Source organism: Pocillopora verrucosa, chromosome 10 (genome assembly GCF_036669915.1).
Source record: "Pocillopora verrucosa isolate sample1 chromosome 10, ASM3666991v2, whole genome shotgun sequence".
Lineage (NCBI taxonomy): Eukaryota > Metazoa > Cnidaria > Anthozoa > Scleractinia > Pocilloporidae > Pocillopora > Pocillopora verrucosa.
This window is the reverse complement of record NC_089321.1, coordinates 11,270,414-11,287,313: the sequence shown is the minus strand read 5'-3', so window position 1 is coordinate 11,287,313 and position 16,900 is coordinate 11,270,414. Positions and strand designations below refer to the sequence as shown.

The 16,900-nt window shown below is 38.7% G+C and overlaps 2 protein-coding genes across 2 annotated transcripts in view; one reads left to right on the top strand and one right to left on the bottom strand.

Moving 5' to 3' along the window:
• Nucleotides 1-988: 988 nt before the first annotated feature.
• LOC131776215 (tax1-binding protein 1 homolog B-like) lies at nucleotides 989-9,607 on the bottom strand. The gene is made up of 3 exons (XM_059092385.2): nucleotides 7,250-9,607; nucleotides 5,552-6,065; nucleotides 989-4,849 (listed from the first exon to the last, which is right to left on the bottom strand). Exons 1-3 carry the CDS (start codon nucleotides 9,497-9,499, stop codon nucleotides 4,416-4,418), a joined length of 3,198 nt encoding a protein of 1,065 aa, XP_058948368.2. The 5' UTR covers nucleotides 9,500-9,607; the 3' UTR covers nucleotides 989-4,415.
• A 1,538-nt stretch (nucleotides 9,608-11,145) lies between these two features.
• The window catches only part of LOC131776216 (ankyrin repeat and LEM domain-containing protein 2), a 7,851-nt gene continuing 2,096 nt past the window's right edge, over nucleotides 11,146-16,900 (top strand). The window contains exons 1-6 of the mRNA XM_059092386.2: nucleotides 11,146-11,982; nucleotides 12,811-12,933; nucleotides 13,694-13,760; nucleotides 14,456-14,664; nucleotides 15,587-15,696; nucleotides 16,085-16,900. The exon at nucleotides 16,085-16,900 is cut by the window's right edge and continues 288 nt beyond it. Of these exons, the coding sequence (XP_058948369.2) occupies nucleotides 11,146-11,982; nucleotides 12,811-12,933; nucleotides 13,694-13,760; nucleotides 14,456-14,664; nucleotides 15,587-15,696; nucleotides 16,085-16,900 (2,162 nt within the window). The remainder of the gene's footprint in view (nucleotides 11,983-12,810; nucleotides 12,934-13,693; nucleotides 13,761-14,455; nucleotides 14,665-15,586; nucleotides 15,697-16,084) is intronic.

The window sequence follows — 16,900 nt, the reverse complement described above, 5'->3', positions numbered from 1 at the left end:
ACAGCCCTTGCGAACTTGATAGACCGGTCAATATTTTTCACCTGGGATGGGGTAGGAGGGTTTTGGGGAGTCCCACAATATTCTTGATGAACAGAGGGAAGATTAGTCGTCTTTGACATAGTGTAAAGCGGATCTTAAGAAAATGGACCGTCACTTTGGGGAGATCATTAGAATACTACAAAGCTTCTTGCAGGGATCAGGTAAATTTACTGCGACACAACCAAAATTCTCCAAACCCCTTCCCCCCAGATGATAAAAAAATAAATGGTAGATTACGAGGCTTCGCCAGTCTGAAAAATCAATATTATGGAAAAAAACGACAACAACAACGAACAACTCTGAAATGTCTTATTATAAAAACTAACAAACTTGAAAAAGATATGACAAAATCTTGTAATCACAGGGATTATTTCCGCGGAGGAAACGTGTCAGCATTGCCTCATACCGTTTCAGATCGCTAACCGCATTACGATGATATCGGCTTTTTTTGTTCAGTTTAATTTTATTTCATCTGCAGCGAACCTTGAAGGATATTATGCATATGAATAGAGAGCACATAAACATGCCGGAACACAACGCTTTTGAAAAATTCCTAAAAGTTTCTCCGGATTCCTCATTACCCACAAGATCCCTTGCCAAGAGGCATAAGGCATTGACATCCATCTTAACCCCACTCTCTCGCATTGGTGTTGTGGGACATCTCTTTTCATCGTGTACTGTTACACAATTTTAACCTCGCTCTTTTCTTTCACATTTGGGCTCAACACTCCCATTGTCTTTTCCTGATGAGGTTGAGTTCTTCGCAAAACGAGCTGGAAGCTACAAAGAAAGTTTGCGAGAGTCCCTAGAGTTACAAATCAGATGCGAGTTTGCACTTATCTCAACAGTGGGTCTAATGATTACACACGCGAGGACCGGAGCGCGGGAGAAACCGCCTCGCTTGTTTCCTCTCTTAAGCATGCTTAACAAAGTCACCTCGCAAACTAAGTTCAGGTTAATCAGATTTTTTTTAATTTACCTGTAGCGTACACAGGAATAGGTTTATTATTTATAGGTTAATAAAATTATTAGGTGGAGCAATGAATCACAAATCTAGCTTAGTACAACAGATGGAACAATAACGAAACTACTCATCATAGCTGAACAAAACAGCATTGGATCACTATCTACGTAACGAGCTGTTGACAAGAGGGCTACAAAGCAAAGGAAAGAATATAACTATAAAAGCATTTTCTTCTCTGCCAGTATACAAGTTAACCCTTAACACACTAAGACCAATATTCATATTCTCCATACTCTTTTCTAGACATTTCCTTTGGTTCTGAAAAGGAGAATTTGTTTAACCATCAAAGCTTCTTAAGTTGGCAATTATTTCCTTAATTCTCGTGATCTTTAAAAAATGATTTTGCAGTATTATGGTGAGGAGAAATTTAACACTGGTCATTTTTAAGGCTTACTTAACTAAACTGGCAACTATCGTCAGTCAAAACGTACAAGGGATACACTCAATTACTTAAATGCCCTGAGCAACCAAATTATTACATTACAAATTATGCCCTAAATACAGCTTATATCGACTCAATATACTATTTACAAATTCTGTTCGATAACACCGACAACGTATGCAGTTTCAGTTTCACTTTCACAAGCCTTACTGCTGCTGAAGCTGTTTTCTCTTGAAGCTACTTAGTAAATATTTATAGAAGGTAAAGTACCATCATTCTCGAGAAATCAGACCCACTTTTAGAATACTACCCACCCTTTATTCCCAGACCTAATAAGTAAGAAGTAGAGACACTCCTTCCCAAAAGTATTGTTGCAAATTGAGGCCTGAATTAGATCACCAGGTTTGCAAGATGACACTTTTGTAACAGTCTTTCTGACTGTTTCTTGTTATCTTCACAACACCCACAGAACCGGAAGTTGCTAGTGTGTTGAGTGAGACAATGATATTTGCAGGGAGAGGCTTTCTACCTGCCAAACACATCTTGAGATGCTGTGTAGCCCAAGTGGGCCATCCTTGTAATGGAGATGGCTAAAGATGATTAATGTTGTGATCTGCTCATAAAGAAAGCAATTGTGGCATTCATGACTACTAAGGTTATTACTTATTCTTATTTATATACTAGTCCACATGATATCTTTATCATGGGCAGCTGTTCTGAGGTTGACATCTTCAAATATTGCACAGATATGTTTCAGATCTGTGTTCCAGCCAAAAATTACTCAAGACTTCAAAATCTCATTATGTCAAATTAATAGAGATGTGTATGCCATGATTGGTGAGAATTGAGATATAATGCAAATAGCCTTTACCTTAAATTCATGCACACATGCTTTGTTAAAGACTGTTACTAATTAAAGACTTTTTACTAATAGTAAAGATGCATGAAATAAACACTGCTGCCACATCAAGTTCTCCTTGTACTTCACAAGGAAATAATGGACAGTTTAGAAACAGAATTAAACAGTCTCCAAAGTTGCACAGTTTTTCCATGCACACCTTCAATTTTTGCCTTGTCCTTTTGGAGTTATACAAGGCACTTTGAAACAAAATTGATAGCCATGACCTCCTTACATGCCTACATATTAACTAAAAAATTCACTTCAACAATTTACTAAATTAAATCACTTCCTATGAGCCATCCCTTACAAAAGCCCACCTATGGATCATCGCATAGAGTGCAGAAACTTGAATTTGTTTCTACAATATTCACCTCAGTATTTTCTTACTAGAGTAAATTTTTTTTCCCTTAATTTTGTGGTTAGTCTCACCATGAACAAAGGAATTTCCCCCAAAGGCTACCCCTAAAGAAAATTCCACACAGTAGTGTTCACAGGGCAAAACACTGTTTACACCATTTGCCCTTTTAGTGACACATAAAAGTAATCACTCTTAAAGAACAGACAGATTACAGAACTAGTGTTGAGGAGCTTTAACACAGACATTTTTGAGGGGTCAATGGCGACTAAAAGTTGAGGGTTTTTTTTCCCTTGCACAAGCTGCAGATTGTTTATCTATTTATTTTTGGCAGGGGTTGTGTTCAAACTGCTAAGACTAGGCCTCTCCAACTGATTTATTAATTAAAAAAGCAAGCCATGAGAAGTTTGCATTCTCCTTCCACTTATATCCACATTGCCAAAAATATCTGTGCTGAAGTTCCCAACTTTCAACATGCAATTTTTTTTATATAACTGATAAAACAACTTAAGGGATTGGTGAAAATTACACGCTGGATATAACTGATATATTTGAGATTCACACAGTTATTCAAGTCCAAAGCTAAAAGCTTCCATTTTAAAGAAGTTCAGGTCAGATACCCTGATTGTGTCAGTGATACAAATGGTGATGGTTGAGTCACAAAAAACAATTAGGACAAAAAAAAGTTGTCATGACTACAATGGACAAAGTCACACTTTACTGAACGTATATGCAATGATTAATTATCAATTAGCAAGCTTTTCAATGAAACCACCTTGAAGTTGGCTGTGTAAATTGCATGGCTAGTATATACACCTGTAGTTTCTCAGAAGAGTTGTTTGAGTGCTCTGTTTGAATCTATCTATTGATGTTTCCTCTCAGTTTGGAGTGATGAAATGTTTTATATCTAATTCACACACCCCTTTAAAAAAAACTTGATTTATGTGGGTTAAATGTAATAAAATAAGAAATCATTCACCTCAGTTTCAAATAACATACTCATTATGTAGTACAAAAACTAATAACAAAAGAAATTTACTGGTTAATTCTCTTTGAAGTTATATCCAAATACTGCCAAGTTTGCCCAAGCTCATAAAAGTCACACTAGGCAATTCATTTTCAAGAAAATTTAATTGTTTTCATGTGAATGGGAAAAGCTGGATCATAACAAAAGATCATTTTTTTTTGTTCCTAGTTTATCTTCTCTTTTTTGGATATCCTGGCCTAATCATCATTACATTTTTTGCCTTCTTTAGGCCATCATGGTTGCCTTGAATAACATCAGAGTCATTGCAGGGTGCAGCGACATCAACATGCTCAGATCTGATTTTCCATGATTGACAAATTCATTGTGGAGAAAAAAAATTTTGATTGGCAGCATGAGCTCAACCAGGAATATGGTGGCCATTGCTTACTACTATCAAACTATGAAAAAAGCAGCTAGGCTATCCATGCTATGAACAACTCATAACCAGTTGTGTTGCAATCCTCAGAGTTAAAAGTAATTGTATAGTTTTTCATCTAAACAGTACCCTGTTTTCCCACACCCCCCCTAAACTAACCAACCTCTGAATGCAATGGTTTGACCATTATCTAATGTTGTCCACATTACTACAACTTATACTGCTCTTAATTAGCTCAAAGCTACTGATCATTATTATCATTGTAAGTGCTAATTACTTCTTAAAAGTACCTGAAAATATACCAAAACAACTCAATCACTGAAATGCCCATTAACATGCTCATCTCTGTCAACACTTGGAGGCAAAAGAGCCTTACAAACCGGACATTGTGGCACTTCTGGTTCCAGAACAGAAGGTGCAGAGGCTGCAGTCAGTGCAGGGGCATTTGGAGGAGGGGAAGTTGGATGCTGGGGCTCTGATGCAGAAAGGGGCATCTGAGTAGGGTACTGAGTGGGGTATTGAGTAGGGTACTGAGTAGGGTATAGGATAGGGACCTGAGGAGGGACCTGAGAAGGGACATGAGGAGAAGCCTGAGGAGGAACCGCAACTGGAGAGCTTTGAGGTCTTGGTTCGGGTTGGTGTTGGACGAGAACCCAAGGCTGAGGGGTGCCCGGAACTGGCCCTGAAGGAACAAGACGACTGATGATTCCATGCAAGGGTCCACGCTTTGGGAAGTTGGTAGGAACTGTGGAAGGTAACATAACAAAGAAAGGTCTTTGTATAAACATTGCCACAAGGATATGAAGTAAGGCTGGAAGAAACCTATGTTAGAGTGGCCATGGCCTAGTACTGCACTGAAAAGTTTTGCAGGTTGTTGTACATAGAGTTCTTTGTTGTCTACGCAATTCATCACTTACTTTGTTATAAAATGATTATGCATGGAAAAATGATACAAGATTTTGTGGATTCACCAGGCTTATACATTTGTTTGTCTTGATTGTCTCAAAAAAAAAAACAAAAAAAAAATGGACTTGACATTATTTAGCAACATCAACACCAATGCATTGAAGAAAAGCACAATCAGGACCTAAAATTTTAAATAGAATTGGTCACAATAAACCAGTTTTCCTTTTGAATCTACTTCTGCATTTTTCAATTACCTTTCCATGAACTCAAACCAGAATAACTTAGAACTGTTTTGATGAAGATGTACACTAAGTCACACAAAATACCTTTGCACCCTAACATCAGAATGCATATTCTCCATACTGTTGTCTATGTTTCCTAGGTGCTGACTAAAGAATCTACTTAAAAATCAAGAGCTTCTTTAGTTGGTGATCAGTTCATTTATTCTTGTGGCCTCATTGTTTGATTCAGGGATGATACTGTAACAAGATATGATATGCTAGTCAGTCTAAAGGGTATAAGGGTTGAATTGTGATAATACCTGATGTAGGAGTTTGTTCTCCTGCTGCTTGAGGTTGTGGTTGTTCTGTGGTTACCTCTGTGTCTTCAGATCTATTTTCCATCAGTCTGGATTCTGCTTCTACATGGAGGTCAACTTCTTTTTTCCATCTTTCCACTTCTCTTGAGAGCTCTTTATTCTTCAGAACAAGCTTCTTCTCACTGGCCTCAAGTTCCTGGATCTTCATTCTTGCCTCCTCACCAAGTGTCTCTCTCTCTGCCTGTTCTTTGGAAAGTGCCTCTTGTGTGCTTTGAAGATTCTCTGCAGCATTTTGTATCTCTTCATCCTTCCTTTTCAATTCCTCTTGTAGGTCAACTATCTCTTGGATGACATTTTGTTTTTCCAGTTTTTCATCTTCCAAGATTCTCTCCAACTCAGCCACTTTTGCAAGCAGTTCTTGTACAACTGGGATTTGCTCAATCTGGTTGGTTTTCTGCAGCTCTGAACATTCAATTCCTGGAACTTGAACTTTCAACTCAGAAATCTCCAACATCAACTGGTTGAAAGAAAATTACAATTGATAAAATAACTCAAAGGTTAAGGATGATCTTCCCTGATATTGTTCTTTTCACCAAGAGGACTGAGGACTCTAATTCAGCATTTACCCTTCACACTCTAACATCAGGATACATACACTATACATCGTAATGTTTTTCATACAGTACTAATAAGGAGGACTTGTTTATAGATAAAGAATGTATTTCACTGGCAATCATTTCCTTTATTTTTATGACCCCACTAATATTGCAAGGGGAAACTAAGAACTAAACTAGGATAGCAATAAAACAAACTTAAAAAATAAGACAGTATACTTTTGAATAGGAAGTAAAGAGAACATTACACTTTGCTCAGACAATATATTCATTGATGTGACAGTTAAATGGAAAAAAAACCCTGCCTTAAAAGCTACTAATCAAAAGGATGCTTATCATGTAATCTAGTAAGATGTATGTCTATCTCAGGAATAACTGAACAAAGGTCACAGTGGGTAAATGAAGTCACATTATTTCAGCCTGCTTTTGAGATATGAGATCATCAGCAAAAAATAGGAACCATCCTCTTATAAATAACAGTTGTAGTAATCACTAGTCTTTCCATTCTATTTAAAAATCAGTTTAAAGTAGATAAGAAAAAAATTGGTTTGTCAACATTTCTGAGAGTCTGGCTTAGAATTCTCTCTACCCAAATGCCACATGAGGATTCTTGATCTTTCAGAATTAAAGATGAATTCTTGTTGTGTGAGAAAAGCAAAATAATAGTTTCCTTCTTCTTAGGGGCTAAACCTAGATGTAAATCTGGTGATTAAAGCTTATTTAGCAAAAACATTTGCTGAGTCAACAACAAATTAAATTACTCTTACATCACTTGCCACCAATGAGTGAACAGAACCTTTATCAATAATTTAAACACCCACTCAATTTGTCAACATGTGTTCATTTCTAACCTTAACTTTGAACACCTTTAAAATATTATTCCTTTGAAATCATCTCATCTTAAATTTTTCTTTTGCCTATCACTTGTAAATATTATTCAGAACTGTTAGTTTATTTAGGAAAATATTAAATAGACTTCTTATCACTTGGTTTACACAGGTCTTGCATATTAAGGAATTCTTCCACTCTACAGTTAGTGAGGAGAAATTTGTTATCAATAATATTGGTGAGAACAGCAACAACATACCTGATGTATTTGCTCATTCTTCTGTGACACTGTATTTTTTTCTCTCTCTAATGCTTTTCTTTCCTCCTCCAAAGCCTTCTGCAGCATGATAACCTGAGTCTGCATCTCTGGTGGTGAGTTATCTTCTGACAATTGCATTGTTGAGCCCTTCATTTGTTTGTTCAACTGCGCTTGCAATCTGTGGCACTCCACAAATTTTCCCTTGAATGCTTCTTCTCCCATCTTGAGTCTCATGCGCAAATCTTCATTGTTTGCCCTCAGTTCTTCGAGTTGAAGACGCAGGTCATCTGATGGGACACTTCCTTGGAAACTTGCAATGGTCCTCTTAAGCTCATTTCTTTCTCTCCACATTTCATCCATCTCCTTTTTTACTTTCAAGTATTTCTTTTCCAGATGAGAGTGAGCAGTCTTGAGTGCATGCATGGAAGCAGCCGAGTTTCTGGTTGATTGCACACTTGCCCCTTGAGTATCTGATAATGTTGTCTGGAGAGTCTCCTTATCTATCTTTAGTGCACTGACTTCAGCACTGACAGAACTTAGTTTGACTGAAGTTATTTGGGCCTTCTCCTCAGCAGATTGCAGCTGCTTCTTGCAGTGATCCAGCTCTTCACACAGCCCCCTCAGTTCGGCATTTTTTCCCTCGAGCTGCTGACTCAGTTCCATGTTGGCCTCTAGCTGCTTTTGTACTTGAGCCTGGAGACTGGCTAGGTTGCGATCAGACTGAGAACACAGGGATTGATTTAAGGCCTTCTCTCCTTCCAGTTGGTCATGCAGAGCCCTGATTACAGACTCGTAGTCTTCCACCAAAGCAGTAAACTTGCCTTTTTCCTGAGCAAGCTGGGAGTTAGCATCTTCCAGTTCACACTCAAGTTGATGGATGAGCTCTTGCTTTTCTTTTACATCTCCTTGAAACTTTTCCATTGTGTTGCCTAGCAACTCTGCTTCATGTGTTGCATCCCTTAATATTTCTGCTTTGGCTCTTTCCACTTCCTCAATCATTTGCTTGCAGTTTCCAACTTCCTCTCTTGCTCTTTCCAGTTCAGTTTGTTTATTCTTCAACTCAACATTCAATTCTCGCACTTTTTTGGTCAGACGCTCAGAATCTTCTTCAAGTTTTCTCTTAAGGACACCGTTCTCCTCTGTCATCTGTAACAGCTTCTCATCTAGTCTTCCATTTGCACTGTTAGCTTTCTCCAATTTCTCCTTTAATTCTGTGCATTCAGACTTTGCCCTTGTTTTGAACTCTGTTAAACGAGCCTTCAATGCATTGATTTCTTCATCTTTGTTTTTCAAGTCGTTCTGTAGTTTTTCAATCATCTGGCGATCGGCGGTCATACTCTCTAAGTATTGTTTCCTCTCCACTTCTAATTTTTCCGTGTTTTTCTCCACTTGAGAGCTCTGCGCACGTTCTTCCTCGACAATCTTCGTCAATTCCACAATCTTCCTGTTTGAATTTTCCTCTATTGTCTTCAGATCGTTGATTGTACTTTCAAGCGCTCTGTTCCTTTCTTGCGCTTCTTCCAAAGCGATGTTGGTCTGAGCATAAGTTTGCTCCAAGCTTGACGCTTTTTTCTCGATTTCTTTCAAACCGGATGTCAAATCTGCTTTCTGCAACTCTAACTCCATCACTTTCTCATTCGCCTTACTCAAATCTGCTAGCGTTGACTCTTTAGATGCTTTCAAAGCAGAAACCTCTTCCAAAGCGCGTACAAGCGATTCTTCCAAAATAGCCGTTTTGTTCTTGACAACCATAATTGATGTACCCTCGTCATCTTCCATTTCGCAACACTCGAGCTCTTCTTGTTCCATCGCGGGTTTGGTTTTAATCTGAAAGGGAACACTTGCCCCTCTTACATCTCCTGCATAGGTGACATAGCAGAACTGATAAAACTCTTCGTCGGCCTTCGGCAAATACCTCAGACGAAAAGTAACCTTGTTTACCACTGGTTTTCCTTGTTCGCCATTTTGAATATTTGGCTTTGGCGACCATTCGTACGTGTAGTGTTCACGAGAAGATTGCCATCCAACTTTGAACAACCCAATCCAATCCCTGGAGTGTGGTTTAACCGAAGTTTTTATCGTATATCGACATTCTATATCTCTGTCGGGCGGATAGCATTCGGAGACGTTGTTAAAAATAACGGCGGAAAATTCAGACTCCGAAGGCAACGAAATAACTTCGCATGTGTTGTCGCAGTCATTTGTAGAATCACCGAGATCAGTTTCGTTTTCGTGTGAACTGTCTGCCATTTCTTTACTTCTGGTGTTACACAACCGTTCGGGATTTATTAGAATTACCCGGACGATGACAAAACAGAAAGTCCCGTGAATATTTTCACGTCTCCTAACTGTACAAAGTGCAAGCGAAGCAAATAGTTATTGTGGGCTATGACGTAAGCCTTCGTGAACAATAGCCGAACAGGCGAGTAGGACGCGAATATTCCCGAACATTTGATACCCTCATGATTCGGCTCTTTGACTTTTATTTATCCAAAAGTCGGGATTTTTCCATTTTAGGATGTAGGCATTGCGTATCCTTCGAAGATGAAACGCAGATGTTGATCTTACATATATAATATGTAAATTTTTTTTCATGCTTTTTGAAGGCAACAGAGGAGAAGTAGAGGGCAAAAGCTGTTTTGATCTCTTGCACTTCAGTGCGTGGGCCGCCCAGTGCCGCAACTCATTCTAGAAACGTAACTACCAGCCACGCCGTGACGTTGTGACAAAAATAAATCTCTAACCTCTTCCCCTTAAGAAATATTTTATGCTCTGGGAGTGTTTAAGAAGTTTATCTCCTCCCGTTCCCGAGGTTACGAGTGAATTCCGGTTTTATAAAAATACACAGTCGTCATTAGTGTGACAGAAAATTATGAGGAAATTCCAAATAAAGATATGATTAAAACATAATTTAAGTTTTCCTTTTAGCTATAGCTTGAATTATTGATTTTCCCTTTTTATAAATTCAATGTAATCGTTTCTTTATTTTTGCGAATGGTCTTATATTCATTGCTAAATTGTATATGTTAAAAGTGTTATCCTAATCATGGTTAGTAAGGAGAAGTATTTATTTTCCATTATGTCAAACTGAGAGGTTACCATTTCTCATGCTTTTAATCCAATAGATAAAAAGGGGAAAAAAGAGAAAAAAGGAGCTGTATGTCAGTGTCACCCTTAATAGTTCTTGAATCATGATTTAAGATCTGTTTCTAACCCAGCTTCGCTGAGGCAAAGTTTCCGCTGATTCCAGCGAATTCAAAGTAACTTTCCTTAAATATGATAAAGCGGTCATTTACTTTTATCGTCTCAAACTTTTCGGTATCTCGGAGAAGTTTTTTCCTTTCGTATTTCGATGAAGGGGGAGATTTTACCATGTCCATTACAATTATTCAACCGATTTCTTTGAAAACGCAGCTGGCTTTTTGTCCCCATCTTCAGGAACTCTTAGGTCTTCTCTGATTCGAGTTGAGATTTTGAGGGATTATTGGGAGAGAAGCTTCTATTTTGGGATCGTTGGAATAAGAAATTAAGACAGATTACGTCAGCTAGTTGCTGAAGAGCACCTTGTACGTACGCCGGTTGGATAGCGGTAGGGTGGTGTTTGCCCTGCCCTGAACGAAAATAAGACTTGTGCCAAACTGCCCCACCCCATGGAGAAAAGGGGAAGTCCCATAATCATGTTATACAAATGAGGTAACCTCAACTTCGTTCACAGGGGCTCTACCCTTATCATTTTTAAAGGGGAAAGCACCGTCAGTTAAATTTGTTTAACTTCTCACCACAGATTTACCCACCGAAAGCTTTTGGTTTCCCTTTGTGTGGTCCGCGAGAGATTGGGATATAGATCTATTCCCTCGGTCCTAGGTCTCCTAGGTCTGGATTCTGGAATAAACAAGATGGCGGGAAAAGCTGTGGAAGATCTCTCTGATGTGGAGTTGATGAATGAATTGAAGTCCTTGGGTTTAACACCTGGACCTATTACTCCAAACACTAGACGACTATTTGAAAAAAAGCTATCCAGAGCTCTGGGTTGTGACAATGTCGATAGCAGTCTCGAAAACAAGGAGGTTGGGTCGAACTTTGAAGTCAGTGAGAGTCAAATTGCAGAAAGTGATGATCGGACGCACAACGCTCCAAGTGTAACAGAGAGCCCAGCGATCTTTTATGGGGTTTGTTTCAATATGGATTCTTCTTTATCTGAAAGTACATCGCCAGCCATTCCAGCTGTTTTTACGAGTAAAGACGAGGCACTGAAGATGGTCAAGAAAGTAAAAGGTTCTCGTTTTAAAAGCTTTAAAAGTAAACAGGAGGCCGAATTGTTCTCCCGATCGCACTTTAAAGATCAAGAGATATCTTCAGGTGCAACGTATACTTCATCTGTTCCTAGAGATCCTGTGAGCATTTTCAAAACTCCAACACCGCAAGAAATAGTCAAATTTCGTGCTGTCATCGAACGAGGCTCGAGTGAAGAATTTCAAGAAAAAGTTATGACTAATCCCAGATATCTTATTGGACCAGGTGACACTCCAGTGATTTTACAAGAAGGATTCCGTTATAATGCTCTTCATGTAGCAGTGAAAAATAACAGAAAAGAGATGTGTCAGTCTATTGTTAAAACTTTAGAGAGTGAATCGTTCTTGGATGTGCTATTGAACCATGAGATAAAGACAGCCAAGAACAGCAAAAGGAGAGAATTTTTTGTGGACATGTACTTAAACACACCAGACAAAGGGGTATGTAGCTGCAACACTTCCTTCAGAATTCCCGGGGATTTGGTGGTAATTACAGGGGGGCTGTTAAGGGGGGGGAGGAAGAGGGATGGGGGGATGAGATGTCAGCCTTTCAACTTATGGGGTGCAAATTCTTTTCCCTAACAGGGTGGTAATCTTGGCATTTTACTCCACTACAGGTAGCCCTCAGGATTTTGTTCCATTTCCCTGACAGGTTTCTGAGACCATTTATTCCTGGTTAGAGAGAGGGTGCTTAACCCTTTAACTCCCATGAGTGACCATGACAGAATTTCTCCTTACAATATCAAAACTATATCAAGCACACAAGTTATGAGAATAAAGGAAAATATAATTTAGGGGATTATAAGATGATCCAATACCAAATTCTCCAAACTAACATTACAATAACTGTATTAGAGATAGTAAGGAGAATTACTAATGAGATCTTAGGAGGTGAAGGGTTAAAAATGAGGTATCCTGTGAAAGAGCTCCAAGGGAGGAGGGGTGCTTTTCATCAGAATTCTTATATGGGGGTGAGTCAATCTGCTCTCCAGATCAGAGTTGAGTCCACCCTTGTTTTCAGTCCTGGCTTGTGAAAGCCATAACCACTCTCAGACCTAGTTATTGATTTTAGTACTGAGAATTTAGCATTGGATCAAATGATAAACCCCTAATTGATATTTTTAAATATTGTCTTGATAATCTAAGGTGAAATTGTGTTGTGGACTGGGAAAGAGAGTGTTGACTGTTAGGCCAAGGTTTCCCCTACACAGTCTGTACCAAATAGCCATTTAAAGATTTCTTGACCATTCAATTTATCTTGTTTCACAGAACTTGGAAACACCATTACATTTTGCCAGCAAGTTTGGTTTTCCTGACATTGTTGAATATCTTGTTTCTCATCCTCTAACAAACATCCAACAAAAAAACAAATATGGTGAAACTCCAGCTGAGGTAAGATATTCAATGAGAATGACTTAGTAAGTAGGAATTTCCAAACACAAATGCCAGGGACTGCGCAGCAAGTTTTTGAGGGGGGGGGGGGCTATTTTTGGCCCTGTCATTTTTGTTAAATTATTTTTTGTTTAATTTATTTTTGTTTTTGCAAAATAGTGGCGGGGGGGGGCCCAAAAGCCCCCACAGCCCCTCCCTCTGCGCAGTCCCTGAATGCTTATTGAGCTTATTGTAAAATTCTATTCACCTGATGAGTGTTTGGTTGAGATAAAACACCTCATCATGCTAGCTGTGAACTATTTTTTGACAAATATTTGACAATCCTCTTTAAAAATATGTGTGTTAACCCTTTCACTCCCAAGATCTCATTAGTGATTCTCCTTACTGTCTGCCACACAATTCCTATGATGTAAGTTTGGAGAATTTGGTATTGGATCAACAAATAATCCATTATTGATAATTTCTTCATTCTCATCTCTTGTCTGCTTTCTACTGTTTTGATTTCATAAGGAGAAATTCTCTCTTGGTCACTCACAAGAGTTAAATGATTAATAGCTGACAAACAGACTGGTTATGATTATTGCTAACAAACATCATGCCTCCATAATTTTTTGACTAGAAAAACATTTGACATGAATATTTGCATACTAAGTTCCTCTCTACCTATTATTTGTCTTATTTCAAATTTTTTTATTATAGTTTAGGACTTTAGTACTTTTACATATGTAGATATTCACATAGTTTGATCAAATACTTTCAGGTGATTTGCTCAAGGTGTTCAAATGCAAGTCCTGATTTGAAAAATCAGATGAAAAGCTTCCTTGAAGGTATAAAAGTCAAAATTGTGCATAGTCATTCATTTTGTATTTGAAGTATTTTTGTCAGCTTTACCTGTTGTGATGTGTTTCTTATACAAACTGCTTGCCATCTTGATTTGTTAGACTTTGGATAAAGATAGGCCAACACAGTTGTGATACCCAGTGTTTCCTTCTCAGGCAGTAACCGGTAACATTTACCGCCTGTAGTACCTCTTATTACAGTTTAAAATTGCTTGGAATTCTTGAAATTCAACAAGTAAAAGGATTGCTTTACTGGTCTGAAAATTTATTTTACCTGTCATGCTTAAAATAAGGGAGAACTCTGGATACCACTTGAAAATTACTTGCGAGATGTGTCTTACATTGATAAGAGGGCCTCACACTGACAATGTAGCTATATACTGTTCTCTAGGGAATTGGAAAGGGAATAACAGAGAGGGGGGACAGAATATACAAGGGGTTAGGGGGATAGATACCCCAAGGATTAAGTGCAAAGAGAAATTGGGATAAGACATCTAACAAGATGGATGAAGGGGAATAATGATACAAGGCCTAAATTTCTGCCCTCTGTTTCTCCTTATGTTATATCCCTGGGATAATTTCTTTCTGTGACTCCTATGTTTCTCCATTTACTCTCAACCACTATTTTCTATGTTAAGATTCTAATTTTTTCAATAGTTGATTTGTATGTGTCCTGTTTGCAGACAATTTCTATGTGCCATTGTTGGGTTCAATGGATAATTCAACTTCTTCCTGGATTGAGGAGCCTTGGTCACCAGAGATCACAGGTGATAAAGTGAACAATGAAGGGGCACAGCCAGGAAGCCCCCTTAAAAACTGGAAACACAGGAACAGCCCTGGAGAGTTACCAGTTACAGTGAGGGCATATGCTGGACCAATGTCCCCATCAAAGGTAGTTATTGGAACCTACAGCCCTTCATGAGTTGTGTATATAAAGTACAATGCAGAATGCAGGTGGCATGTCACTTAGGTACCTTGGATCCATATCAGTATCTGGGCAACTGCCCACCTACCCCTCCCCTAACTCAACAGCAGTCAAACGATAACAAGTTAGGGTTAATGTTGGGTTAGGGGAGGGGTAAGTGGGCAGTTGCCCAGATACTGATATTAATCTGGAGCCTTGAGTATGGCTTAGTTTGCTACTGAGTTCTTGGTATTTCATTTGCTGAAGCATTTGACCACAAAATGATACTGCCTTGGTTTTTATTATTTAGGGGTTCCTCAGCCCCTCAATGGGTGTGGTTTTTCGATCTGGTTTGGTATGAACAATGGGTCAAGATGTTGACTATGCATTTCTAGCTCAAAATGAATACTAGAGAAGTAGAACTAGCCAAAATATGTCATAAATTTTGGAAGAAATTGTACCAATTCTTGACCTTCGCACTGATGCTAAGCTTAGTTACTTTAGAAAACCCAGTGAACTCTTAGATGCCAAATCTAAAAACAGGTGTGGATTTTAGACGTCAGTTTTGAAAATCAGTGTGGAAAATGACATGGTTTGTCAGAAATAGGGTCAGGATTTGGAGAACCAGTTGACACACCCTGCCCAGAACCTCAACTCCCTCACGACTGTTATCTTCATGTGGAATGTTTGCCCCAGGCTCACCACAGATTACACTTGGGCATAACTGGGGGGGGAGCCTAGGGTGCCCATGACCCCCCTCCCCTCCATTAAGTATAAAATGGTGTGGTGGTCAAATGAAAATCTGTTAGTACCCTCTGTTTGACTCAGTGTGACTCCCTTTTGAGAAGTCTTGGCTACGCCCCTGAATTTATGTTAAAGCACTCTTCTGTACAATTTTTGCTCATTTTAGGCTGCAGAGTTCTACCGTACTTGGAAAACTCCACCAAAGAAGGAGAAGTGGAACAGCTACATTCAGATAAAGAGGAAAGATGACAGTCGTGGTGCAGAAAGAATTGGAAGGTAAACTGTTGGTTTGTTTTTGCTGTGAAAATAGACCAGTGAGCCTGTGCAGACTCTGACAGTCTGATATTTATTTTTGCTATATCAAGCGGATTTCAGTCATGTGTTATTAAATCCAAACCAAGGTTATCACAATAGCCATAGTCAAGAAATTTTCACTTGACTAGTAAAGAAATCAGAGGTTGCATCAGGTTTGGTGATTGGTTCAGAAAAATCACACCAGTTGCTTTCTCAACCAATCCGACCATAAATTGAAATTAATCACAACTTGGTCACATGCAAGCAAACCCATGCAAACCTGGTTTGCTTCTAAGACTTCACAGAAAGTTACTCTCTTGTCAATAATTTTTATGTTATTGTCATGAATGGTTACTTTTTTAATTTCAAGAGCACTTGCTCATTGCGAGAGTGTACCTTGGACAGAATATTGGGCATTTCTTGGCTGTTATGCTGACTTGGCAAGTCCTCAGGGTCTGACAAAACTTGAAGATTATCTGGCCAACAGGAAGGAGAGGATTGTTTTAAGCAGATTATCTGTTACACCTCAGAGAGTCAGAACTGTTAAGAATGTATGCAGAGAGTTAAAAACTCCAGAGTCAAGACAAAGTAGTGTTCTTTTGTCTGACAGTGGTTTGGAACATCAAACAGCCTTTGCAAATGATGTTGACTGTTGTACTGAAAAGAACTTGTTGGATTGCTGTGACAGTTCTCCCTTGTTGTCCAGGAAAGAAATTTTCCCAGAGTCAGAGATGGAACCAGAAAAATTAAATTTTGAGCTGGAGGATGTTACAGTGGAAAGCAAACCAGACAATTCTAAAGAACAGCATATTGTGGAGAAATTTTCAAGTGGAAAGGATGGGAATGGTTCTATCTCGAGGTCGTCTCCACAAGAAATCATGAAAGATAAGCGTTATAAGCCAACAACGGAAATGTTGGGAAAAGACTTAGAAACACTTTGTCTTCATCAAGAAGAAGTTAAGACAAAGCTGCCTACATCCAATAGTTCATTTGCAGAAAATTCAGATAAAGATTTCTTAGACAGAAGCCATTCTACTCAGTTGAGTGACCAAAAAGATGAAAGAGACATTGCAGAGGACATTGTGTGCAAGAAAAAGCTGGTATACAGTCTACAAGAACAAGAAACTGGCAATTATGGTGAAGTCTTGAAGAGCAGAAATGCGGATGTTTCTGATACTGAGCAAAC